The 27,944-nt window shown below is 43.0% G+C and overlaps 1 protein-coding gene across 2 annotated transcripts; it reads right to left on the bottom strand.

The window, feature by feature from the left end:
* Positions 1-4,217: 4,217 nt before the first annotated feature.
* LOC149308824 (terminal nucleotidyltransferase 5C-like) lies at positions 4,218-25,155 on the bottom strand. Of its 2 annotated transcripts, XM_089537178.1 has the most exons (3): positions 24,982-25,155; positions 13,106-13,232; positions 4,218-5,502 (listed from the first exon to the last, which is right to left on the bottom strand). In XM_089537178.1, exon 3 carries the CDS (start codon positions 5,484-5,486, stop codon positions 4,308-4,310), a length of 1,179 nt encoding a protein of 392 aa, XP_089393304.1. In that variant the 5' UTR covers positions 5,487-5,502; positions 13,106-13,232; positions 24,982-25,155; the 3' UTR covers positions 4,218-4,307. The 2 variants fall into 2 exon arrangements, with proteins under 2 accessions (XP_089393304.1, XP_089393305.1); XM_089537179.1 differs by lacking the exons at positions 13,106-13,232; positions 24,982-25,155 and adding an exon at positions 6,192-6,221.
* Between the last annotated feature and the right edge of the window lie 2,789 nt (positions 25,156-27,944).

Genomic DNA, 27,944 nt, shown 5'->3' with positions numbered 1-27,944 from the left:
TCGATATGTATATACAGGTATCTCAAATAGTTACTCTCTGGCAACATTCAGTTGCTACCTCTGTGTTAGAAATACAAGACCTTATTAAGTGTTTCAATATATACCTGAGACTTTTTGTTTTTTGCATAATGTCTTTCATAGAGTATAATATTGTACACCTATGTGCCATTGCGACACACCTTCTTAACCAAAGACCATTAATGTCCACTGCAGTGTTTCCACCGGTTTATCTAGGGTTCATTTCCAGACCTGCTGGCATACTATGGGTAGACTTAAACAGAACTTAAAGACGTAAAACAAAACTGAACAAACCCGACAACATGAGCCGGTGTGTAAAGACCAGCAGGTCCCTCGTTGTTGGTTATACAAAGTTTCTCCAGCCATAGGAATACAACATGTGGATTTTCAAAGACAAAATGAAACACATACAGCTCGATCTCCAAAGTTCAACAGTTACTACAAGGCACAGCTAGTGAATGATCCTCCTGGCTACATTATCCCTTGACTTCAAATTTCAAAAGCGAATGTTCAGACATTAAAAGGGTCAAGAATGGGTGCTACTGTTCAAGTTTCATTTTAGTTCTAAGGGGTATATCATCTCAGGGCACATCTATGCCATGGATTTAACTTGATTTAATATTTAATTTCCTTCCCTGCAGAAAACAATTGAGTATCCGTTACCCTATTACTGAGTTGGTGGGGTTTAAAAATATATATTATCTGCATCCTTTCCAAACTACAATTTCCAGGATTCTCAAGGAGCTGAGTAAAATGCAGATAAACTCATCAATTTGCTTAATCTGCTTTATATGCACAATTAATATGCTTATTTCCCACCCACACCCTGCAATGCAGTGCTTCGATTTCAAAGAAGCAATGGACAAACCCGAAATACTCTGCAAGTGCCAAGAGTTCTGGGCATGAATGTACTCTAAGATGGCTCTGATAACCCCCTTTTTTCCTGTTATGGAAATATTGCGGTGACAACTGCCCCCTTTTCATCTCATACATGTTCTCATAGAATAAGAATATAAATACCACATTCCTAGAGAAACAGGGTCAGCTGGTAAGACCTATAGTTATACATGCGTCAGGGATAAGGGCACCAGATACTGAAGCAAGACAGTCACTTTCACAGTAGTCTCTCTTAGCCCTGGGCCTAAGGTACCGTTATGTAGGGAGGATGAGGGTATTACATCTAAAATGATAATTCTGCTCCCTCCCACCATGAATGTTTCCTTCAAGGCCCCCAATTTCCAGCTTTGCAGTAACTTAAATGTCTGTTAAACATTTACTGCTTTATCACATGAGAAAAGAAAGCTGAAAGCGAGTGGGAGAGTAGCAGCTTTCTCCATGGCTCTCCGCATGCCGTTGTAGCACTTCGATTTTCCTTCCTGGGAAGTGGATTTTTCCAGCATGACAAAAGACATGCTTTTATGACTGTCTTCCTCGGGAAGAGGACAGAAGTGCTACGATGGCATGCAGAAAGGCATGAAGAAAGTCGTTGGCCTCTTGATCTGTTTTGCCTTTCTTTTCTCGTGGGATAAGGTGGATAGAAATACAGTTTAGACATCCAAAGAAAAGGATAGCCAAAACTACCAAGGGAACACACAGCAAATAATGGTGGTGCTGGTATGTGTGTTTGTTTTAATGGCACATGTTCAAACCTGGTTTTAATTTTTTTTCTGATGGTTTGTGTTTTAACTTGTGGATTTTTAACAATGTTTTTTAACCACTGTGAGTCGCTTTGGCTCCTAATCTGGGGAAAAGATGGGATAATAATATGTATAAGAGCAGTAAATATAAGCGTTCTATGTTCTAAGTGTATACCATTTTTCATTGTCTCTTTGCAGTGCTAGAAATCTGAGGTGCAGAAGGAAAATTCATTTTGGGGGTTCAGAATTCTTATTTGAGGGCGATGTCCTTGTTTTTCCCTTGTCTGTAGCTACACTCCTGGTGTCCTCCAGATATTGTTGGACTGCAGTTACCAGAAGCTCTAACCAGTATAGCCAATGATGAGGAATGCTGGGAACCCCAGTCCAGCAACATCCAGAGGACCCCAAGATCTCCACTCCTTCCTTAGCCATTCAATTAGAATTTGTTTCTCTATCTTGCTAGGCTTCCTATGGTTTTCTACAGCTGTTCTGACAGTATTTGCATGTGTGCGTGTGCGCATGCCTTCAAGTCGCCTATTGATTTATGCCACCCCATGAATTTCATAAGGTTTTCTTAGGCAAGGAATACTCTAATAACATTAACTAGCTCAGCAACCCGGGCATTAAAATTGGCAACTTCATTTGCTACAGTTCATTGAAGAACTCCAAAATGGAACAGCTCAGGTATAAATCAAAGTAACTTAAGGCAAATGGTTAGATATACATGACAACCCAGCAATGGAAGATGCTCTGTGTAAGACATTTAAGAAACAGTCGGCCACCAGGCAGGCATCTATACACAAATTACGACTTTCGTGAAAGGAGCTATATTGGAACAATAATTCTAGCAGACTCAGTGAAGTCCAGTTCACCACTGAATCTTGGCCAACATTTTAAGGGTTCTCCCTGTTTTAGTTTCACAGGGATAAACCAACTTTCCTTCTGGTTGCTGAAGCACCAGAGACTACCACAGCTAGGCGTGAGAAAGATGAAATGAGTCCACAATGTGGCCACTTTCCCTGTCCAAAATACAGAGGGAAGTCCGCCAGATGTCTGGGTTTTAGGCCGAACTTGCAAGGAGTGCTAGACTTATTCTGGGGCTATGATTTGGAAAGCTCTATTAAAATTCAGACTGAAAACTATAAAACTTGCTAGTCTTGTCAAATAAAACTGCAGTTTGACAACATTTAAATTGCCATGGCTCTGTCTGACAGAATCTTGTGATTTGTAATTTTGCAAGGCACCAGCACTTTTTGGCAGTGAAGGCTAGAGAGGTTGCAAAACTACACATGCCAGAAGTCCATAGGATGGAGCTACAGCACTTAAAGTGGTGTCAAACTGCCTTATTTCTACAGAGTAGAGGCACCCTTTATCTCCAGGTGAGTGTTATCTGGACTGAGGTGTGGAGCAATCATTTATTTCAGTTACTTCAAAGCAGGATAAAAGATTAACACAAAACAATTAATAGGTCTCCTTTGCAGGCCCTATCGATGTGAGAACCACTTTCAACCACTATTGTTCCACTGGGCTCTCAGCCTAGCATCTTAGTGAACATCTAGGAACAGAAAGCTCTGCTGGCACACATACTTGGAAGAGATGGCATAGGCCACCTTGGTTGGGAAGCATGGGCAGAGCCATACCTAAGCATCAGACCAGGAGAAAACTACCTATTTTAGCTACTGGAAAACCACCCGTATGCAAAAGGACCAGCTTACCAAAAACACATAAGCTTGCACTTCTAGAAGCTGTGCAAGTGTAGTGTCCCTATAGGCCCCCAGTCATAGAGAACTTCCAGCCATACTGTGCCCTATAGGTTTTTACTATGAAATGAGGCATACAGACAAAACAATTTTTTTAAACAAGTGTGGGTCAGAACCATTCTGCTCCCGTCTAGAATAATGATTCCCAAACTATGGGCCTCCAGATGTTTTTGGACTTCAGCTCCCAGAACCCTTGACTATGGAGGCCAAATAGCTGGGGCTTCTGGGAGTTGAACTCCAAAGCACATGGGGGACCAAACTTTTGAGAACCAATGCTCTAGAATAAACCATACATCCTCACCCATATCTCTGTATCTGGATAGGTTTTGCTTCTCATCTTCTGAACTAGGGAGCAAGGGACACACAGCACCAGAAAGAGAGGTAGGAGTATAGGCTTCACATTGGAACCAAGTCTCTTGGACGTGTTGCCGATACATACTACAAAATCCCCCGAACCGTGCCATTTGTAACACCATTATCACTGGCAACCACCCAGCGGTGGCCAAACCATTTAAATTACTGCAATACGGAGAGAGAAAGAAAGAGAGAGAGAAAGTACACAAAGACATGCATGAACATTTGTAGGACACTTGCTGGGAACTGACGACATAATTGTTCAACACGTAACTCATCCAACATAGTAAGTCAGTATTTCACAGGCAGCCTGAAGGGCATTTCAAGTGCTTTGATACACCAGAGGCGCTTGCAACATCGCACATGCATGTACGTACACGCACCCCCCCAAAAAACCAAAAGATGTCCTGAAAATCAAAAGTGATAGGAAAACTTGCTTTAACACGGGCTTTATTTTGAAGGGGGTAAAGGAAAGGAGGCAAGGGTTAAGGAGGGAGCGGGCAGGCATTGATGTAAGGCAAGGAGGTGTTGTGGTCTACTACACCATGCCACTTTGCATGTGTATGTTAAAGGAGTAGGGTTGGTAGATAATGGGGGGCTGTCCATGCGCAATATAATAATTGTTGAAGTTCCTGTCACTGATGTACGGAGCGGGTTGATAGTAGCAGGTTACGTTGGCTGCGTTAGGGAGGATATTCTGCTCTCCAAGCACTTTGAGAGCCAGGATGGTGATCATGTTCAGCGTCTGCCTTCGCTCGTGCCCCATGAGGCAAACTGTACTTTCGTTCACGACGGCGCGCAGAGTCATCAGATAGTCATACTTGCTCTTCTCTTCCCCGATGAAGTGGTTGCGTAGATATGACTCGATCTTCCGCTGCTGCTCGGCCACGTCAGGAAAATCAATGAAAAACCTCGAACACATGTAACGTTCCAAGGATTTAATCTCAGCCTCATTGGCCGGCTTAAAATCCCGAACCAAGAGATTGCTGTATTTCAAAAGTCCTCCTCCGCGGATCTCTTCAGGGTTCCTCGTGGCGATCAGTTTGTACTTCAAGTGGTCCATGGCCTCATCGAAGTCTCCATACATGCTCTCAGCAATAACAGACAGATGAAAGTCTTCTGACAATTTGCTCTCTCCATCGCTATAAACATCCAACACAGAGTCCAGGATAATCTGAAAGGAATCGACGCTAAACTCAAACTGCCGCCTAAGAGAGTTGACAAATTTGAGCTCCACGTTCTTGCCACTGTTATTTGACAAGGAGATGAGGCTCCAGCGATCATGATCTGTGGACACCTTGACCATCTTCTGAACGTAGGCGTCCTTCATGGTCTGCGCCGTGATCTTCTCCTTGTTGACACATTTTGGTAAGAAGTCCAAAAGGCAATTCAGCACAGACTCCTTCACCACCTGAAACTCTTGCTCACTTGGCAGCTCAACCCCGAAAATGATGTCCAGGTCCTTGTAGCTGGTCCCATTTTGCTTCACAAGAATGTGACTTGCTGTGGAGCCGTTCAGGCGTATGTCTCGGATGGCGATCTGTTTCTTGATCAGCTGTTCTTTGACAACGCGAATGATGTCCTTTGGCTTTACCTCCAGTGTTGGAAAATTCCCTCTTCCATGAATGGGGATCACCTCAGTGAGCACTTGATCCAGGATCTGAATCTGTTCCCAGGTGAGACAACTGAATCTGTGATCCGGACCCTCAGTCATCATGAAATCAGGTAGTAAACTAAGGGGGGAAACACAAAGAAAAAAGTCAGAAATATCCCAAAAGAACTATTAAAATGTTCTGGATGTCTGGGGATGGAGAAAAAATTCTATTCTTATAGAACACAGAATTATAGAATTAGAAGGGACCACAATGACTATCTAATTCAACCCCTTGCAAGGCCTTATGAAGGCTGAAATCAGGAAGGAAAAGGCCAAAACATCAGGTTTTGGGTGCTAACAATAGACCATTTGGGAGGCAGTATTTGCACAAAGGTTTATTACAAGGTATTGTAAAATTAGATGCTCTGGTGTTGTGATTTTAGGTAGGTACATTACAAATGTAATTAAATGAAATGGTGCTACTGTGCAATTAGAGATAATTACACTAATTAAGTACACCGCTAAACATGGCATGCGAGCAGATTTTATTTTTTAACAAATAACAAAATTCAGTTACAAATACATTTGATGATTTAGGCAGAGGAGATTGTATTGATTATTACTGATTCGTACTCTTTGTCCTGTTATTCATCGAATCCCTTGCACTATATTATTGACCGTTGAGAAATGGCCATCTCTCTCACAGTCTTGCCTCTTCCATAAAATAACAGTTCTCACCCTCGAGTGCGTTAATGTCGGACAATGGTTTAAAAGCTTTTTAATTATAAAAATGGTGTTGTTTTTTTTCATTTGTTTTGCCATCCTTACCTCTACAAATCAATAAATGGATAGGTAAACTGTTTCCCTCTAAGGATGATATAAAATATTGTTCAGGAACTTGGCATTCTGCAATACAAAGTAGGCAATGGCTCCTTTAGGTTTGGGTATAACATGATTATTGCAGGAAGCAGACAGGCAGAGGAGAAAGAAGAAGACACAGGGGCATGAAGCATCTGGAATGTACCTATATAGCTGGCATCCTGTCAGTGGCATATGCTGGTACAAATCCAATGTATGTATACCCACACATACACTCCCATTTACTGGCTGGTGGAGAGGGTGGGCAGTGATGGAGAAGCACCCAGCTATTTGCCCATAGATGCAACAAGACAAGGCATACTTTGGAACATCCCAGGGCCCTTCGGGTGTCTTCTGGAGGTCCTGGAGGATCACATTGTCGCTCTGTGGCTGCATCCGCACTGCAGGATTAATCCAGTTTGACACCACTTTAACTGCCATGGCTCAATGCCATGGAATTCTGGGAAGTGTAGTTTTGTGAGATCTTTAGCCTTCTTTAGTTCTGGTGCCACAACAAACCACCATTCCCATAATTCCATAGCACTGGGCTACGGCAGCTAAAGTGGTGTCAAACTGGATTATTGCTGCAGTGCCGATGCAGCCTGTGTCCAGCTACAGACACATGAGGGGATGTCCTCCTATTGCCCACTAGCCAGTAAATGGCCCATTGGAGACAGGTACAGCATGTAAAAGATAGATCTGTGTGGGGGTGAGTGAGGAGACAGCACATAGTTTCTCTTGGATGGATCATATATTTAAACACAAGCTTTCACGGAAGCTGCCTTTTACCAAATCAAGACTGTTTATCTATGGTACTGTATCTATGGCACTCTACCTGGCATCCCCCATCCTGAGTCTTATCCAGGAATAAGATCTTCCATCAGCTGTTACCTGATTCATTCTAACAGGAGACAGCAGAGATTGATATTTAAGCTTTTATTTATGCAGCGTACGTGCTGCACCACTGAGTTCTGGCCTCGTAGGGAAAGTATTGATTAGCTACTTTTAAACTAGCAATTCTTTTATAATTACATTTTTTTAAAGTACGAGGACCAGGCACAGAATCTCAAGAGAAGCTAAAACCTTACAGCACTGTATACTGTATGGCAATATGCCCTTGAATACCTGTTGCCGGGGAACATGAGTGGGAGGATGCTTATGGTGCTTGTGTCCTGCTTGCGGGTTTCATCTGGGCACAGAAGCCAAACCAGTAACCAGTTGGTGCATTCCACTGGTGTCAAAGCCTGTTACTGGTCTGGCTGCAGTTTCTCAAGGGACAAGTAACAGTAGCAAAGGGAGGGAAATGAAGTTATGCTCATTGGAATGGGAAGCTTGCCAGCTCCACATTGCCTCTTTCTCCAGGAGGTCCTGGGAGTTAGGTGCTCTGAAAAGTTTGCTTTGAACAATCGTTGGTTAAAGGATTCCTGTACTTTGGATCAAACACTGATCAGACTGGAAACTACAGTCAGGAAGGCAGAAGAAGACTAGGAATGGGAAGGGCAACTATGAAGGAATTCGACAAGATCATAAAGAATAAAGATATACAATGAATGCTCAAGTTAGAATTGTCCAAGTCACTGTATTCTCCATCACCGTGTACGGATGTGAGAGCTGGACAGTGAAGAAAGCAGATAAGAAGAATATCAATCGATGTGAGATGTGGTGCTGGAGATGAGTGTTGAGGATCCCATGGACATCCAAAGAGACAAACAAATGGGCCCTTGAACAGATCAAGCCTGAGCTCTCCCTGGAAGCCAAGATGATCAAGTGGAGGCTGTCGTACTTTGGCCACTTTGAAGACAGGACTCACTGGAAATGACAATAACGCTAGGAAAGGTAGAAAGTAATAGAAAGAGAGGAAGGCCGCATGCCAAATGGATAGACTCAGTCAGGGAGGTCATGGGCCTGAATTCACAAGACTTAAGCAAGGCAGTGGAGGATAGTGGGGCTTGGAGATGTCTCATCCATGGGGTCACCATGAGTCAGGGACAACTCAAGGGCAGTTAACAACAACAACAACAACAACAACAACAAACAAGACAGGCATTGGTTGAATCCAGCTATCCCAAAGTGCCTAGCTTTGAGGGCTCCACTATAAGTACAGGAGAAACAGTCTGCTTGCAACTATTTGTTCACCGCCTTTAATGTTGGGAGAAAAGTGGGATATAAGATAATAATAATAATAATAATAATAATAATAATAATTGCAAGTAGCATCCTTCAACCTGTGGCTCCTCTTCCTTTTTCGCCTTTCCTCTCCTGCTGCCATGCCATTGTTGCTTATGCCTATGGCTATTCCAGGATTGCTATTCCTGAGAAGCAGGGAAGTAACTGTTTGCTCTATTCTTCTGCCTCTTCCTATTCTAAGATGTGATCTCCCATTACTCCATCTACATTTGCCTGTACTTTCAACTAGATCTTTCCCATGAGTTCATCCTCGCCTTCCTCCTTTTTATATAATCATATACAAATATCATATCCTATCATGTCTGCACTATATTCAAGTTTTTTCTCTCCAAGAATACTTTTGGGATGGTGTTAGTCCGTTTCAGTATAAAATGAGATGGGGGGAAAAAAGGAATCTTACAACACTTTAAAACTAACCATTTAATTTCATAAGCATTTCCAAAACATAAGCTTTTTTTGCATTATAGCTCTCTCTTTCGGATCATCAGAAGAAACAGAGTCAAGCCCACAAAAGTTTGGGTTGAAACAAATGGGTTAATCATAAAGGTGCCGCAAGGCTACCTTTTCTGTTTTCTCTTTTCCATTCAAGTTTTGTTCCTGAAATGAGGTTATCTCTTAGATTTCGTTCCTGCCTAGCAGAAAATACAGATGAAGAAGAGCATAGGTGACATATAGAGAAACCCCTGGAAAAGGATGCTGCTGCCATGGAAACCAGATATAATGGAGCAAGGCATGAGGTGTTAGACAGATGGAGCAGCAATCGCTGGGCTGCTTCATGAGTCGGATGAGGCAGAAGCACCTGACTGAGTGACTATAGCAAGCATTGATTTTATTTTTTTCAGCTTGCTAAAATTAAAGAGTGTGTGTGTGTGTGTGTGTGTGTGTGTGTGTGTGTGCATTGCAGCATTGGCATGTTGGTTTGCTGGTGACAGATCTTTCCAATTCTGCTGCCAGCAAAGATGAATTTAGAGAAATCTAGATAGGCCCAGACAAATCCCAAACACCCATTGCGATGCAAAAAAGAGAGAGAAACATCAGATTGCAATTTTTATGTGAGCTTATTCCTATCTCCTGCTTATATGCCAAAGAGCTCAAGTGCATGCTCATCCTCTCCCTTTGTATCTTTATTCTGTAAGGTACGTCGGGATGAGAGATAGTAGCTTGCCTAAGACCTAAAAGTCACCTCCATGAATGGTGAACTGAACGTGGGTCTGCAAGTCCTTGTTGTTGTTATGTGTGCCTTCAAGTTATTTCCAACTTATGGTGACCCTAATGGTTTTCTTGGCAGGTTTCTTGCCAAGAGGGGGCTTGTCATTGCCATTCTCTGAGGCTGAGAGAGTGTGACTTGCCCAGGGTCATGCAATGTGTTTCATAGCTGAGTCAGGATTCAAACCCTGTTCTCCAGAATCATAGTCCAGTGCTCAAACTGCTATACTATGCTGGCTCTTTCAGCAAGTCCTAGCTCAACGCTTTAACCACTATACCACACTGATTCTTCCCAGTGAGTCCCCTTCAGCTGAAAAGGATTCATTTATGAGTCAGCATGGTTTGCATTGCATCTCTCAGCCAACATTTCACACCTAAAAACTGGGATGTGTGCGGCCAAGCAAGAATGTGGTCAAGATAGCAAAATGTATAAATGAGGAAGAACACATAAGCAAGGAGAGGCTGCAAGATTTTGCTTTTGTCAGAGTCTACTGGAAAGTCTCTATATTGGGAGAAAGGTGGGATATAAGAAAATCATCATCATCATCATCATCATCCACCTCTCCTCTCCCTCCTTCTGAGTTTATTGAGTGCAAGCTACTTTTGAATGCTGAACTATGTTTTCAGCAACTGAAGTAAGCTAAGGATAAAGGGGGAAAGTGGAAGAGGAGAGGGGAATTGGGCATTTGAAAAGCAGTTAAAGAAGAGGGGTGCCAAAGAATTAACTAGGGATGCACCTACACTGTCAAAATAATGTAGTTTGAAACCACTTTAATTCCTGCAGCTCCATCCTATGGAGTCCTGGGATCTGTAGATTTACAGGGTCTTTAGCCTTCTCTGCCAAAGTGTGCCGGGCCTCATTCCCACTACCTTTTAAACCGGATCACAAATCAGTTTGAACCGGTTGAAATGACCATGGTTCACATTTGAACCAAATTGCTGAAGCAATTCAGAGAGGGGGGCCATGCGCAAGACCCATTTAACCCGCAACTTTTTGATCCTGATTTTTTTCCACGTCTTTTTGGATAAATTGATTCTGCGCAAGTGTGAGCTAGATGTGGATCGGAATCAATTTAAATTTGTCCTTTGGACGGCTGGAGCAGGTCCATTTTGCATCGATTCATTCGTCAATGTGAACCACAAGTGGGTCATTTTATTTTATTTTGCAGCAAGAAAAATGCGATCAGGGAAAATGCAATGTGAACCACACTCCGCTGCCAAACCAATCCATCGATTTGGGTCGCAAAGTGATTTATCTGTAAGTGGGAATGCGGCTCCGGTGTCTCAGGAAGCGATAAAGCCCAGGTTTCCATAGGATGAAGCCATGGCAATTAAAATGGTGTCAAACTGCATTATTTCTATATTAAAGATGCATCCTGGGACTGTTCTTGCTAAATCAAGACAGTTGGAGGTTATGCAAAGACTGAAGCTTTCTAAAATTACAGTTTCTAGAACCTTGTCAATATGATTGTAAAGAAACGTTTGGGCAAATCATGACTTAGGCACAGCATTCAGGAAAGTTTCCGCCACTACATCAAAAGATGCTCATAAAAATGGGTATTATGAAAGCAATGATGAAGTAGCAAATCAATACTTCAAATGATGAAGAAATTTCAGGCAACAGGAAGAAGTATCAAAACTTGTTGACATATTGAGACAGGACTGTAATTTTTAAGAAACGATGGAAAGGATGTTGAATGAGTTTACGGAAATTACACTTGGACAGCCCAATTGAAGGCTGCCAGAATAATAACCATGGCACAAACGTTTGGATAATGTGGATTTGTTTTGTCCAGCTCAAATCTCCAAAATCTGTCCTTTCGGGGGATCATTCCAAACCTTTCACTCTCCATGAAAATGGAAATGGATTTTTAAAATACGTTTATTTGTTTTTAATATACAAGCGCTTATAAAACCCACAAAAAGGGGGCAACTTCTCAAATAGGAAGGGAGCCTTTTTCTAAGAAGGGTACATCTGCAAGAGACCTTTTAAAGAAAGCGTGCCCATTTTCTGCATGAGGTTTGGCTTTAATCGCATGCAAATCTATGCAGTTTTAATTGCTCACTCTGCTAAAAGTCACACAGCTAAGCGACCAAAGATTTCCATAATGGAGTGTCAGTCCAGTTATCATCATCATCATCATCATCCTCATCATCATCATCATCATCATCATTAGTCCTCTCATACAACAAGAAACCGAGGAGAGGAGGTTTGGGATTGGTCTGGGTCAAACAAATAAATAAAGGGATGTCGCTCTGAAAATATCTTGCCGAGAAAACCCTATGATGGGTTCACTTTAGGGTTGCCATAAGTTGGAAATGACTTGAAGGCACACAATAACAACAACAAAGGAAGCTACTATGCATAGTAGAGTTGGGGGGTAAGTTGTGTCTCTTGGGCCACATGCAACTCCACCTTTTTTGTGGGATGCCTCTCCTTTAAATTCAGCTTCAGGTTTAGATTTAGGTCCAATCTCCAAGATATTTCATTTGTTGTTGTTGTGTGCCTTCAAGTCATTTCTGACCGATGGTGACCCTAAAGTGATGCTATCACTGGGTTTTCTTGATTTCAAGATTTGTTCAGAGGAGGTTTGCCATTCCCTTCGTCTAAGGCTGAGACTATGTGACTTGCCTAAGGTGACCCAGTGGGTTTCATGGTCGGGCTGGGAATCGAACGCTAGTCTCCAGAGTCAATGTCCAACACTCAAACCACTACGCCATGCTGGCTCTCATAAGCTGGATATACAACCTGCCTTATTATCTTACCCAAGATATCTTACTCAAGGTATCTCATTTGGAAATGACCTGAAGGCACACAACAACAACAATAAAGCAAACTACTACTCATAGTAGAGGGGGCCCTAGTTGTGTCTCTCGGACCACATGAAATCCCACCTTTTTGTGGGGTGCCTCTCTTTTAGATTTAGCTTCAGGTTTAGATTTAGGTCCCATCTCTAAGATATCCCTTTGAGGCTGAGAGAGTATGACTTGCCCAAGATCATCCAGTGGGTTTCAAGGCTGAGCTGGGAATTGAACCCTGGTTTCTAGAACCATAGTCCAACACTTGCACCATTATGCCACACTGGTTTTAACCTATTATGTATAGGGAAATCTTCTAAAATATTCCAAAATCCAAAACACTTCTGGTCCCTTCAGACAAGGTAGACTCAGCCTGTACTCCTATTTCTTAGACTTGTTAAACGACGTGACCAGGACCCACCATCTGCGACATCACCAGCATCTGCCTCTTATAATATCAGCATGACGTTTATGACAATATGACATCTCCAGGAGTTGTCCCTAGTCTCTGGTTTGGGTCCTGAAATCTTAGGAGCTAGTAAAGAGTTCTGTGAAACTCACAAACTTGCACTCGTATTCAACCTAACACTGGGCTAGCAAAAGAGGCTGGCCCTTGTGCTGTGTTTTCTGCCTCCTGTTTCTGGACTTCTTGGCAGGATTTCCCAGGAAGAAAGGAACCGATTCATACTTACGACGGAGGGGTTCTGGCCAAGCACACGCTCCTGTAGAGTCAATGTGATGATGATTCACTGGATGCTTTAGCAAAAGGATGAATGGTCATCTTGGCAGTGATGAAAGCATGAACCTCACAGGGAAATGCTGCAAGGGAAAAAAACAAACAGTAACATGGCTTTCTGAGACACTGGGCAGTCAATCCATTGCACACTTTGCAGGCAAGTACGATAAAGATCAGTGAGTATGATTCATCAAACGCATCTCTGCATTAGAACATTAATTCAAAAATGCAATGGCATAGGATGCGAGCGTGAAAAATACCGTTGCTGTTATATGCTTTCAAATCATTTCCAGCTTATGGAAACCCTGAGGCAAACCTATCACAGGGTTGTCTTGGCAATATTTGCTCATAAATAATAATATAATATAATATAAATAAATAAATAAACTAAAATAATAATAAAACTAACAACAACACCAAGAATAAGAACAAACCAACCCCACCCCCATTAATGACAATTTGGAGAATTTCATAGCATTGAGCCATGGCAATTAAAGTGGTGTCAAACCGGATTATTTCTGCAGTGTGGATGCAAACTGGACCCAAACCTATGTGTTTAGGATTGGGTATAATTTATAAGTGAATGGCTGAATATTTAGACAAACCGAGAAACCACCAATCTCTGCTGCATTCAGAAAGAGTAAGGAAAGACGGAGGCGCATGTGTTTTTAAAAAGCAAAGTGGACCAAACCTACAAAATGACCCACCGCCAAATAGGTTTTCTCTGATAACTGGTTTCACCAGCACCGTCCAATATAGCCATCATCAATATACACCCGCATTGGTGTTCAAGCGACAGAAATTGTATTTATCATACGCAGTTCCTGTCTTAATTAGAACAAGCCAAGCATTTGCATTCCTAATTGAGTTCCCTTTCGAAAGCAATGACACACGTCCAGACTTGGAATTAAACAGGCCTTTGAACAATTCTTTCCGTCTCTGTTGGGTGACAAAATCCTGTTGCCCCAGAACAGGAATGTTTGGGTCTTAATAATGAGGCGGAAACATGGTCTGGTTATAGAAAGTCGTGTCATTTTATTACAAGGCTCCCATTGTGAAGATGGATTATTTTTTCACCTTGAATTACAAAAGAACTTGAGAAGGTGGTAACTCAAAGTGACAAACTGCTTGCAGAGAGCTCTGGGTTCAAATCCCAGAGGGCTGGGTAAAAACAACACACCTTCTGTCTAAAATCCCAGAGAGCCACTGTGATAAGGACACATAGATCAAGGGACAGCGAACATGTGCAAATATTCCTGAACTGCAACTCCCAGCAGCCCCAACTGGCATAAGCAATGGAGTGGGAGTTGCAGTGCAAAATATACGGACAACTGCATGATCCTCATTCCTATTTTAGGTATAGAGAAGTGGTTTAAAGATAAAAGCAACACTTATTATACTAGTTCCATGAATGAACCTAGCCAAGAGGAAGGCCAGAGCAAATGTAGCCCCGCTTTTATGCTTTAAGGGCAGAATGGGAGCATTTTAAATGAACGGTCCATTCCTTCTATAAATGACACACATTCTGAGCCAGGTGCAGCCCAAAAACCGAACTCTAGGCTGTTCGACGTCAGTGAAGGCTTTAAACCAAGGCATACATTCCCCCATTACATCAGGCTTTGCTGCAAATAAATGGAAATAAAACTTTAAAAACATACATTGACTTCTATTTTCCCTCTTTTTGCTACCTCTGATCTAAGCACAAAGCCAGCAGATATCTCAGCTCCCATCTCCTTCATCTAAAAGGAGAGGTGTGGATCCTAACAGAATTTGTGGACTTCAAATTCTTCAAGCATCCTTCATATGCAGACACTGCCTTGACCAACAGAGCCTTCATTTGCCATTTAGTACGGCCACAAATTTCATCTGCTTTATTCAAGTGAACTGAATAGCCTGTGGGAGATATTGTTATAGTTGTTACAGCGATACAGTTATAGGATTGTTGATGAAGAAATAGAGAGTAGTTTTGGAGAGGAGAATAAATAGAAGTGGGATGAAGGGACTGATCCATGCAAAAGGGGGGGAAAGATGGTACATAATAAAACCCAGATGTTTGTGTGTTTGTGTCTGTCTGCTCTTCCGCACTGCAAAAATAAAGGAGTTAGACTTTGTCACTTTGTCATGACTCCAATCTGTTGAATTCTAGGATTTGTAGTGAAGTATTCAGAGCAGTCTGGTGCCTCACCCAACTACAAATCCCAGGATTTCCAGAGGAAAATCATGGACGTTAAAGTGGTGTCAGACTCCTTCATCTTTGCAGTGTGGATACACCCACAGTCTATGCAAAACAATGCTGTTAGCCAATAAAGCTTGGATAGTGTGTTGGGATTTTGATACTTTGGGCTGCAATTTTGTACATTTGGAAGCAAGTCCTATTGGATCCAATGTGGTTTATTGCCTTCTCGGTGAGGAAAACATTGCAGTGAAGCAAATGTCTCTACTAGAAAACTGGAAAACTCATTCTGTATTTTAAGAGCCTTCGTAACCTGTTCTGGAATGCCATGTTTCATCATTCCATTCCAGGAATGGTACCATTTATTTGCTCAGAGAAAATATTCTGAATGGTTCTGTTGATTTGTTAAATCGTGTGAATGGGCTAGAGCCTCAGGCCATGACATAACACATATGAGTGTGCCTTTGCATATACACAACACACACAGTTCAACCTAAATAATGCAACACATGAGATAGACCAAGGAGGGAAGACCATCACTGGATTCCATCCAATGGAATCTTAGGTGTGGAAATGGAAAAGAGAATGGAGTGTATTTACAGCTTTGTGGAGGAAGACATGGCAGACTGTCAAGAAACCTAACAGGAATACTCCTGCTAGGATAGTGTGAGCAACATGTGGCTCTCCTGATGTTATAGGACTGTCATAGTCAGCAGGACCAATGGTGAGGGATCCAGGGAGTTGCAATGCATCGACATCTGGAGAGCCACCAGTTTCCTACTCTTGTGGAAGGAGGTGATACCACACACATGCATCATGTTTTCCATTAAATACTTACACAACTGAATTTTCCTCTCCTCCACCTGAACCCTTTGTGTGGCCTGAAAAAGATGTCTAGGGGTTTTCCAGCCCTCTTCAGATGATTTTTATGGAGGTGCTGGAGGGATCGGCATCACTCCCTTTCAGAAGCCGTTTCATCAGTACCCCTGACGAAATAGTCTCCTCCTGGATATTGGTGTCCAAGGGTGTGTGCATTCACACGTACAAACACACACTCACACTCATATGTTCATTATTAGCCACCTTGGACCTGGAGCAGATCTTGCCAGCTCTAACCCGGTTGCCTGGGACTCAGTAGCAGAGGAGATCCAGTGACAAGGTCTGAAACTGATTGTGATGTAGTATGTATCTACAGAGTTGTGTGCATACTGTGGGCCAAAAAAAAGAGAGAGACCAATAAATGGGTCCTAGAACAAATCAAGCCTGAAATCTCACTGGGAGCCACAGTGACTAAACTGAGGCTATCCTACTTTGGACACATCTTGGGAAAATATTGGCAAAGCTGATAATACTGGGGGAAATTGGAAAGCAGCAGGAAAAGAGGAAGACCACAGGACAGATGGGTTGATTCAATGAAAGCTAGCAGGCCCTGAGTTTTGAGACTTGAGCAAAGCTGTTGCCGTCAGGGCTCTTGGAGGTCTTTCATTCATAGGGTTGCCATAAGTTGAGTTGAGAGCAATTATATACTACTATTATCTACTACGACAATAATACAGCAGTTCTTCCACATTCTCTGGGGTTAGGGGTGAATGTGGAAAAACCACCACCAAAAAAAACCCCCAAAACCCCACAACCACTAGCCATTTGACCGGAGAGAACACCTCTTTAGGACTCCAGGTCCTCCAGTGCAACTCTATGGTCAGCATTTGGCAGAAGTTGATCATAGAATCATTCTGGAGGACCTACCAAATGCCTGGAGAAGTGTATTCTCTAGGAACATCTAGGTTCTCCAGCACAACCCTATAGTCAGTTTCTGGCAGAGTTGAGCTGGAGGACCTCGAGTTTCCTAGAACTGATCAAAGTTAAAGCCATAAATGTGGAGGGCCAACTGTATACTACTTCTTTGTCATGCATACAATCTCTCTTTTCCTTGGCTTTACAGTTAAATCACTGACATATGTGAAACGACTGGAAAATAAAATTAAAAGAAATGCCTACAGATCTGTGGCAATGACACACTGCTAGTTTCTCTTCCTGTCTTTCTCGAAGACCCACCATTTCTGAAACTTTGCCAAGTCCAGATGCCGACATCACAAGTCCAAAGTCCAAAACAGAAAATTACATTCAGTTGAAGTTGCTCTGGCTAGCCACCAAAACATCCAGAAATAACTGGGAAGAGGCACAGTATCATTTAATATGAACATCAAGTATGGAATGGCAATATAAACACAATACTCTAGATGGTGCATTGGGCACTAGAGAACACAGATTCTCTCTCAATAATGTGAGGCTCAGTGTAGCTTATAACTCATAATGATCAAAGGTCACTGAGTGATTATCAAGGCATCGTTTTAGGTCACAAAGTCCTTCGCAATCCTTCTTCTCATTCATCCTCCTGACAGCCTTATGTATGAGTAACCACATCTGCCTTGTCATAGAGCACTTTCAGAGGGAGGTACTGCACTATAATGTGCAAATAATTCCTTTCCTATTTACTCTTGCCTCCATTCTCTTTCCCATTTACTTCTTTCTCCCTTCCTTTGGCTCAGTCATTACTCAAAACGAAGACTGTAGTCAAGAAATCAGAAGACGGCTATGACCTAGAAGGGCATCTATAAAGAACTAGATACCTCAAGAAATGTAACTGAATACCAAAGTCAGAATCATCCATGGCATAGTATTTCCAGTTTGTATGGATGAGTTGTGAAAGCTGGACAGTGAAGAAAGCTAATAGGAAGAGAGCCAACCCATTTGAATTGTGGTGCTGGAGAAGAGTTCTATGGATGCTGTGGACTGATCAAAAGGACAATAAATGGGTCCTAGAGCGAATCAAGCCTGATCTATCACTGGCAGCCAAAATGATGAAACCAAGGCTATAACACTTTGGACAGATGAATGGTCCAATGGACACATCATGGAAAGACCTGACTCAGTGGGGATCTCAGTACTGGGAGAAAGTGGGAGGCAGAAAAAGATGGATTGATTCAATGAAGGTTGGCAAGCCCTGAGTTTATGAGACAAGATGCTCAGAGCTCTTGGAGGTTTCTCTTTCATAGGGCTGCCATATGTTGAAGTTGACTTGGAAGGGTTGACTTGGAAGGGCAGCTATGAAGGAACTAGACAAGATCCTGAAGTGTCAAGATATATCATTGGGTACTAAAGTTAGAATGGGCCATGCCATCGTATTCCCCGTCACCAGGTATGGATGTGAGAGCTGGACAGTGAAAAAAGTTGGTAAGAAGACAGTCAACTCATTTGAGTCGTGGTGCAGAGCTTTGAATATACTGTGAACTGCTGAAAAGACTAATAAATGGTTCCTAGACCAAATCAGTCCTGAACTCTCTCTAGAAGCGAAGATGAATAAAGTGAGACTGTCATACTTTGAACATATTATGAAAAGACACAGCTCCCAAGAAAAAATAATGCTTGGTAAGGTAGTAGGAAATGAGGAAGACTGCGTTCCAGATGGATAAACTCAGTCAAGGAAGCTATGGCCCTGAGTCTGCAAGACCTGAGCAGGTCTCTCATTCATAGGGTTGTCATAAGTAGGATTTGACTTGATGGCACATAATAACAAAGAAACAAATCCCTCTGATTCTAATGCTGAGAAAGTGAGTCTCACTTCTTACGTAGGTAAAGGAAAACCATCCATGGAGAGTATGCATGTAGGAGCATCTGGAATGGGAAGAGCATGTGCACTCCATGTGCTCTACAAACTCTGTTCTCTCCATGTGACCCCAGTCTTGGACATGTTTATATCCAGGTCCCATTGAGTTCAGTGGATTGTATTTTCTGCCCAGTGCGCTGTATTTTCTGGCCAATGCAGCCAGGTAGAACAATCGTATGCATGTTTGCTCCAAAAAGACTTGCATGTATATATGTGCCTTCGAGTCTTCTGTCAACATATGGCAATCCCATGAATTTCATGGCATCTTCTTGGGCAGAGAATACTCAGACATGGTTTGGTGTTGCTTCCCCCTCTTTAACATTCCCATTCAAGTACTAACCAGGGCTAACCCTGCTTAGCTTCTAGGATCAGATAAAAGATGGTGCCTTTAAAATCAGATTGAAGCTGGGTACTTAGGCATAAGCCCAAGAAGACTCACTCCCAGGTAAATGTACACAGTACTGCAGCCCTGAAGTGTCTTTGCAAGTGACTTAGAAGTCTCTTCATGTTGCCAGCTGCAAAGACACCTTTACCTTCCAGCTGTTTGCATGGTCTCAGCACTAGAAAGCAATGCAATGTTATTACTGACTGGAAGATGGCAGCTTATTCAGTGTTCAGGCAGATGAGCAGGATATTATTGAACAGTTCTAAAGCTAAACTTTGCCCTTGGAAATGGATCCTGGATTTCGTGGTTACTCTGAGAACGTAGAGATGTGCCTTAACAGTGAATCCAACCATTTGTCCATCCATTGTATTGTCAGCCCCAGCAGATAGCAAGTCCTGCCAGATGTTCAAACAGCCCTACTTAGAGATGTCAGAGATCGAACCTGGGACCTTCTGCATGAAAAACATCTGTGTAACTGCTGAGCTGTTATAGAGCTATGCTTTAATATAAGCTTGGTTTGGTGGTTTGAGTGTTGGACTAAGACACGGGGAGACCAAGGTTCAAATCCCTGCTCAGCCATGGAAACCCACTAATCCCACTCTTTCAGCCTCAGAGGAAGACACACATTGCTCTGAACAAATTCTCTCAAGCAAACCCATGACGGGTTCACTTTAGGGTTGCCACTAACCAGAAATGACTTGAGAACACACAGCAACAACAATATGCTAACAACTTGAATGAATGCTGTTGCATTTCCTCTTCTGCTAACATGGAAAGTAATATGAATCAGGAAACAGGAGTGGAAATGAATTCCTTGAAGTGATGGTTCTCTGAAGCTTGCTGATTCATAGCCCTTTTGGCTACAGACGTCAGATAAAGGGAATACAAACAGTACAAAGAAGGAATAATGTTTAAAAAAACCCAGGGAGGATTTCAGATGAATTTTTGCAGCAGCAATTCCAGAGTTAATCTCTTCCCCCACAAAGCTAGCTTTGGGCACCTGTCTCCAAATGTTTATGCAGCTTTAACTGTCTGTGATGGCGCAAGGGAGGAAAATGAGTCCTGTACAGCTCCTGCTCTTTCTGGCCGCTTCCTAGGGAAGGAAATCACTTTGTCCAATGATTCATTAATGAAAATCTCTCGTCGCTGGAGCGCCGTTGGGATGTCAGGTGGGAGCATTGGCGTGACGCGCTTGAAAAAGGACCGAATGAAGCACACGGCGGTGGCTCATCAAGTTGGCAACGCAAAATGATAAAAGAAAAAGGGAGAGGAGGTGGAGCGGAAAGAAGACTTGGGAGGGGAACAACTCTATAAGGCCTGCAGAGAAGAAGTTATTGAAGTTATTGAACTGTAACACTGAACAGAGCATAGGTTCTGGCAGGAAAAGATAATGGTACCTCCCTGCCTCTCTTCACTCTCCATATAGTATGAGAATTCAAAGATATAGCTGTGTTAGTTTGTAGAATCAGTATGTAGAGACCTCTTGTAGCACCTTTGAGACTCACTGAAAGAAAGAAGTTGGCAGCATGAGCTTTCCTAGACTTCAGTCTACTTCCTCAGATGCATTTGGTGAAGTGGAAACAAAGCACAGACATATATATAAAGATCTTCCCCAATGGCATATATATGTCTGTCCCTGGTTTCCATTCCGCCAAATGCATCTGAGGAAGTAGACTGAAGTCTAGGAAAGCTCATGCTGCCAACTTCTTTCTTTCAGTTAGTGCCCTCCATGTGTTCAGTGCCACTAAGTGTGCCTAGGACAGATTGCAGGGAGTCTTTATTCTTCTTCAGCAACAACTACTGCCTTAATAGTTCTTAGTGCTTGATCATTTAGTATCCTTCTGACTGAACATTTCACAAGGAAGTCAATTCCCATTCTAGACTTTTTGTTGTCCCATATTTGCCAGAACATTTCAGGGGAGCTCAGACTTACCCATCTAGTCGGGGCGGGGGGGTGTCAAGCCCCCTATTTCCCAGTCTTGGGAGAAGGCTGGGATATTAATAATAATAATAATAATAATAATAATAATAATAATAATAATAATATCTCCCCTGTCCCAGGGTCCATGGTCACCAAGGGTTTTTTTGTGGTTCAGTGGGAACTCCCAATCCAACACTTTAGGTACTAAACCATATTAGCCCTCTGACTTTCACTTTATATAGCAGCCATAAGCTCTTGAAGAGAAAAGTAAAGTTGCATGTGGCCCATCTACTAGAATGAGAGGTTCCTTTCCTCACACATGTCAGATAGTACATGTGTGATCCTAGATCAGAACAAAGGGCTCTGTGACATGTCTATAGCATGTTGTTGTTGTTGTTGTTTTGTGTCTTCAAGACATTTCTGACTGACAGTAACCCAAAGGCAAACCTATCACAGGGTTTTCTTGGCAAGATTTGGGGTTTTTTTTTTTGGGGGGGGTTACCTTTGCCATCCTCTGATGCTGAGAGAGTGGGACCTGACCATTGTAAGCCAATGGATTTCCATGGCAGAGTGGGGATTCGAACCCTGGTCTCTAGAGTTGCAGTCCACTAAACCACACTGGGTCTCCTGAAGAAAGCTTGGAGAGGCTAACCTTCAAAGCTTGGAGAGACCAAGCTAACTCTAGCCTGTTTGGGGATGCTAATGTCCTCCTTTGGCCAGATATATCTATCCAGACTTCAGGGTTAAGTACAATCCTTAAAGTCTACAGGGCTCTGATCTGGACAAGGCAAGGATCTCAGGAAGTAAGGCTGGCAAGGGTTTCTGCTTGAGAGACCTGCTGCCAGTCAGAGGAGATGGTATACTAATGATCTGACTGGCATAATTATTATTATTATTATTATATACATTATTATTATTATTATAAAGGCAGTTCTATAGATTCAGGAGAGGGACTGCTTGTAACACTGAAATACTCCTGAGGAGTCTATTTACCTGGAGACACAGAACTCCATAGCACTAGCAACTGATTATATCCAGATTTCCTTTTTCTTGTGCATGGCTTCTTAGAGCATACAACATTTTAACCGAGAGTTCAGACCCACATTTTATCATCAAAGGCTGCATACCAAGCTCCAGCAATATCTAGTATCAAGTTAAACGGAAGAAATGTTGGTGGTATCACCTGCAGGTTCTACTAAACACAGAGAACCTTTAGTCTCAAACATAAGAGTAATGATATTCATGCAACTCTTTCAGAGGCTGATTGCGTTTGTCTGCAGACAACAGCTTTCCAGAGACTTACAGAATCCTTCCCAATGTTTTAGGCAGCAATTCCTATCAGTTCCAGCCAACACAAGCAATATATAGGAATAAATGGGGTTGTTATTGCCCAAGTATATAGGAAGAATTCTATATACTAACCAGAGTGCCTGATTCTTCTGTTATTATTTGGAGGGGTTATACAAATGAAAAAAAAAAAAAACATTTCATGGGTTATAACACTCACAGAACTGATTCTTTATTCCAGATGCACAAAACCACCTTGTTTAACCTGCCACTCTTTCAATGTACAGGACTTCATCCCCCATCCTCACCATCATTCCCACTAGCATTGCCAATGGCTGTGAGGGCTGGAGATGATGGGCATTGTAGTACGCCCAGAAGCTGCCAAGTTCAGCACAAATGCAATAAAGGATCTATATACTGTGTCCAAGAAATTCACAGGGAACACAAAACCCTTTGGACACCCAGCCAGTCTATTGTCATGCAATCATTATATCCAAAGCACCCCATCCTTTGCAGAGGTGGGAATCATGTGACCCCCTTCCAGATGTTGTTCAACTGCATCTCCCAGCAGCCCTAACTAGAATAACCAAAGGTGAGGGATGCTGGGAGCTGTAGTCCACCAACACCTGGAAAGCCATCACAATGCCTATTTTGGTCTAAAGGATCCAGATACCATATGCAAGCTCCATTTTTCCCCATTGCCTAAAGACAAATTTTGGATATTTTCCACAGACTTTTTAGAAAGCCCATATGAACATAGGATAATCAGAGATCATACAGGGATTCTTTACTCAAACAGAAGCTCTTATCTATCTCTTTCTTTCCCAATCCCTGCCCTCCTCTTCTTCTTCCTCATTAGCTAAGCACAGGAGGTCTATGGTCAAAGACTGTAGCAGGACTATACTGTACCTTTGTTTTCCTGGAATCTGGAAATAAGGGATCAGTGTCATCATCATCATCAACAACATCAACAGGTTAGTGACGTCCCTCGCACTCTTCCCCGAAATCTTCAATGACACTCAAATACAAACTAACTGCTATTGGTTTCACAGGGGACTTGAGCACAACCAACATTTTTTGCTGAGCCTAACACCAGAAATTTGGAGATGGTGGCTGGAAAAGCCAAACACTTGCCCCAAACTGTTCTGGGCTCCCAAAATGGTTCAAGGGCTTCTCCAAAGAGCTTTCCAAGCCCAATCTGGAGATCACATACACACTTTCCCATCCTGCATGAAGATGATCACTCCATAACTACACCCCAAAAGACAGTGAAGAAGAGAGATCCCAGATGCACTTTGGACCAGTCTGAACACTATGCAACAAAGCCAGAGTCACCAAAGTAAATAGAAGCATTTGAGGAAGTAGGTGCAAGTCTACACAAGCTTGTGCTACCAACTTCTGTCTTTCAGTTAAGTCTCAAAAGGGCTGCAAGATCCTTTGGCATACAAAAGTAAGGAGGAAGAGGAAGAGAGATCAAAACCCAATGTTCCCCCCACATTTTAGGACTATTGTACTCTGGTGGCATTCTGCATGCTGTCCACATTGAGGGAAATAGCAATGATGATGACGATGGTGGAAGAAGGAGAAGGAGAAAGAGAGAAGGAGAAGGAAGAAGACGAAGAAGACCATAGAATCATAAAATCATAGAGTTGGAAAAGACCTGAAGGACCATCCAGTCCAACCCCTGCCATGCAGGAACTCACAATCAATGCACCTCCGACAGATAGACATCCAGCTGAAGGAGTGTGTTCCACTGTCAAACAGCTGTCAGGAAGTACTTCCTGAGGTTTAGGTGGAATCTCATTCCCTGTAGCTTGCATCCATTGTTCTGGATCCTATTCTCTGGAGCAGCAGAAAACAAGCTTGCTCCATCATCAATATGACATCCCTTCAAATGTTTAAACAGGTCTATCAGATCACCTCTGATGATGATGACAACGACGATGATGATGATGGAAGAAGAGGAAAGGAAGAGGAAGATGGGGAAATGGAGGAGGAGAAGAGGAGGATAGGAGGAGGAAGAAAATGATGATGATGATGATGATGAAAGAAGATGAAGAGGAGGAAGAGGAAGCTGATGGTAGAAGAAGAGGAGGAGAAGGGGGAAGAGAAGAATAGGAGAGGAGGTGGATGATGATGATGGAAGAAGAGGAGGGAGAGGAGGAAGGGTGATGGAAGGAGAGGAAGAGCAGGAACAGGAGGAGGAAGGTGATGATGATGATGTTGGAAGGAAAAGAGGAAGAGAGGAGAAGAGGAGGAGGAGGGAAGAAGAGGAGGGAATGATGGAAGAAGAGGAGGAGGAGGAAGATGATGGTGATGATGATGGCGATGATGGGTGTGTGTGGCAAAGCCTTCCTTCCTCTCTGGGGAGGGTTCTCTGTGCCCCCCTCCAGACTCACCTGCTGCCCGGTCGGTGCCAGTGGGCTTGGGCTGCTGCTTGTGGGGAGCCGGCCAGAGGCAGGGATGGTGGGGAGAGGCGCCCCTCCTGGCCCTGCTCCTGCCTGCCTCCTTCCTTCCTTCCCTCTGGCTCTGGCTCTCTCTGGCTCTCTTTCCAATGGAGCTGAAGCTGGGGCCCCTGGAGTGGGGCCGAGGAGGCGAGGCGCTGGGGCAGCCCAATGGGAAAAGAAAGAAAGAAGGAAGGGAGGAAGGAAGGAAGGAGAGAGGGAGGGAGGGGAGGAGGAAGAGGAGGAGGAGGGCAGAGGCTGCTGTCCGCTCCGCCGGTGGTGCTGAAATGCCTGGCCGCGCTCGGAGCGTCAAAGAGTGGCCATGGCAACTCCGCGTCACACAGTTTCAAGGGGGATGGACCAGGGACGCGGGGATCCTCTGCCATCGGAGAGGCAGGGAAGGAAGAGGGGGCCCAGGAGGAGGAGACCCCCGGGGGAATTGGGGGGGGGGGACGGGGGAAAGAGGGAGAACCCAGCCGGGGAAGAAGGGGTCCCCAGCAGAGGCCCAGGTCTACCAGCCTCGCCTGCTGCGCATTGGTCTCCCTTGGGGAAATCAAGGGCTTCCCTGATCATCACTGGCCTTGGTCCTTCTTGAGGGGTTTCATTGGATTAAAGAAATGTTATTAATGAATAGTGAAAAAGGAAAAATAACACGGAATCCCATACAACACAACATATAACCCATAGTACCAAATGATACATAAAGTCTTTCCTGATCATGACTTGCCTTGGTCTTTCTTGATGGATTTCATTGGATTAATGAAATTTTATGAAATAATAATAATAATAATAATGGGAAAATAATATGAAATCCCATACAAGACAACATACAACCCATAGTACCAAACGATACATAAAGTCTTTCCTGATCATGACTCGACTTGGTCTTTCTTGAAGAGTTTCATTGGGTTAAAGAAATGTTATTAATGAATAAGTATAATAATATTAAAGGAGGGAAAATAACATTGGATGCCTTCTTCTGACCAACAAAAGCATTGCCTTTTGGCTTCTGGTCATAGCCTTGTGTATAGCCATTATCTGGGAATGAAACAACCTGGTCGAGGTCAGTTGGCCAACAATGAGTAAGCTAGGATAGCAAGAACCCATTATGCAAAGGGAATGTCATGTTCCTCTCTAATTTGGGCTGAGTAATGCTATTAGTCGTTTCAGCTTCCCATTGAAGTCCAAATGTTGGGGTCAAAGCATGATGTAGCAATATGTGAACGCACATTCAATGCTGAATAAAGGTGGGCCTTAAACGAAAGGACACAAGAGGTATTTAGTCTGTAGAGGGAACCTGGCCAGGCTACCTATAGTTATGGATGGCCCATCTTTTTATTGCAAATGGTGCAATTCAGTCAATGCAGATTAAAAAGAGGAAACACAGACGAATCTTGCCAAGAACCTTACTTGTAAGGAATCACAGTTTTTAATCCATGCTTTATAACTCTCTATTGTACATTGTGTTATGGAAATGCTTCCCAGCTTCAAAATGGTTTTGAGGACTGATTTGGAGCAGAACCGTGACAAATAAGTTTGCAAAATAAATACCTTGCTTGGAAGTCGTACTGAAAGATCTTTTGGTGAATCCTTCTGCTTCAGTAGTAAGATTTGTTTAAACTAGCCCTCATAGTTGTCTAATATGCTGTGAGGTCAAGACAAGACCTCCCTAATATAGTCTTTGTAGCTGAAGATACTCAGGAGTCACCATACATCACCCACCAGCCTTTATGAACTCTTTTGAGCCCTTCTTATACACTGATTTTTTTATACATGGATACAAGCATTCACAGTTTGAAAATGTTCCAAAAAAGTATACATTTCAAATATCAAACCGTGATTTTCCATTTTTATAAGGGACACCATTTTGCTATGTCATTATATTTAATGGGACTTGAGCATCCATGAATTCTGTTATCCACGGGGAATCTTGGAACCAAACCCCAGCCTATAACAAGGGGCCACTGTATTTTAGAACCATTTACTCTGGAATTACTTTGTCCCAGGTCAGGAAACACTGAGTAGGAAAAACTAAGACTCAGTATTAGGACACTTTCATAGATTCATAGAATCGTAGAGTTGGAAGAGACCATGAGGGCCATCCAGTCCAACCCCATTCTGCCATGCAGGAACTCACGATCAAAACATCCCTGACAGATGACTATCCAGCCTCTGTTGAAAGTCCTCCAAAGAAGGAGGCTCCATCTCCTCTCCATTGAGGGAGTGTGTTCCACCGTCGAACAGCTCTTATTGGGAGGAAGTTCTTCTTAATGTTGAGCTGGAATCTCTTTTCTTGGAGCTTGCATCCATTGCTCCAGGTCCTAGTCTCTGGAGCAGCAAAAAACAAGCTTGTTCCCTCCTCACTATGACATCCCTTCAAATATTTAAACAGGGCTATCATATCACCTTTTAACCTTCTTTTTTCCAGGCTAAACATCCCCAGCTCCCTAATTCATTCCTCATAGGGCTTCATGTTTTCCAGACCCTTCACCATTTTAGTCGTCCTCCTTTGGACACGCTCGTTTCTCAATGATGCCCAGAACTGGACACAGTATTCCAGGTGAGGCCTGACTAGAGCAGAATAGAGTGGCACTATTACTTCCCTTGATCTAGACACTATACTTCTATTGATGAAGCCTAAAAACGCATTGGCCTTATTAGCTGCCGCATTGCACCGTTGACTCATGTTCAACTTGTGGTCTACTTGGCCTCCAAAATCCCTTTCACATGTAGTTTCATTCAGCCATGTGTCCTCCATCCTAAATCTCTGCATTTTGTTTTTCCACCCTCAGTGCAGTACCTTACATTTCTCCGTGTTGAATTTCATTCTGTTAGCTTTGGCCCAGCTTTCTAGTCTCTTCAGGTCATTAAGCTCTATTGAACACGACAGATAAACATGCCCTGGGTTACTCTGCTGG

Source organism: Sceloporus occidentalis, unplaced genomic scaffold (assembly GCF_023333645.1).
Source record: "Sceloporus occidentalis isolate IW3139 unplaced genomic scaffold, rSceOcc1.0.p SCAF_8, whole genome shotgun sequence".
Taxonomy (NCBI): Eukaryota; Metazoa; Chordata; class Lepidosauria; order Squamata; family Phrynosomatidae; genus Sceloporus; species Sceloporus occidentalis.
This window is presented reverse-complemented; position numbering and strand designations above follow the sequence as displayed.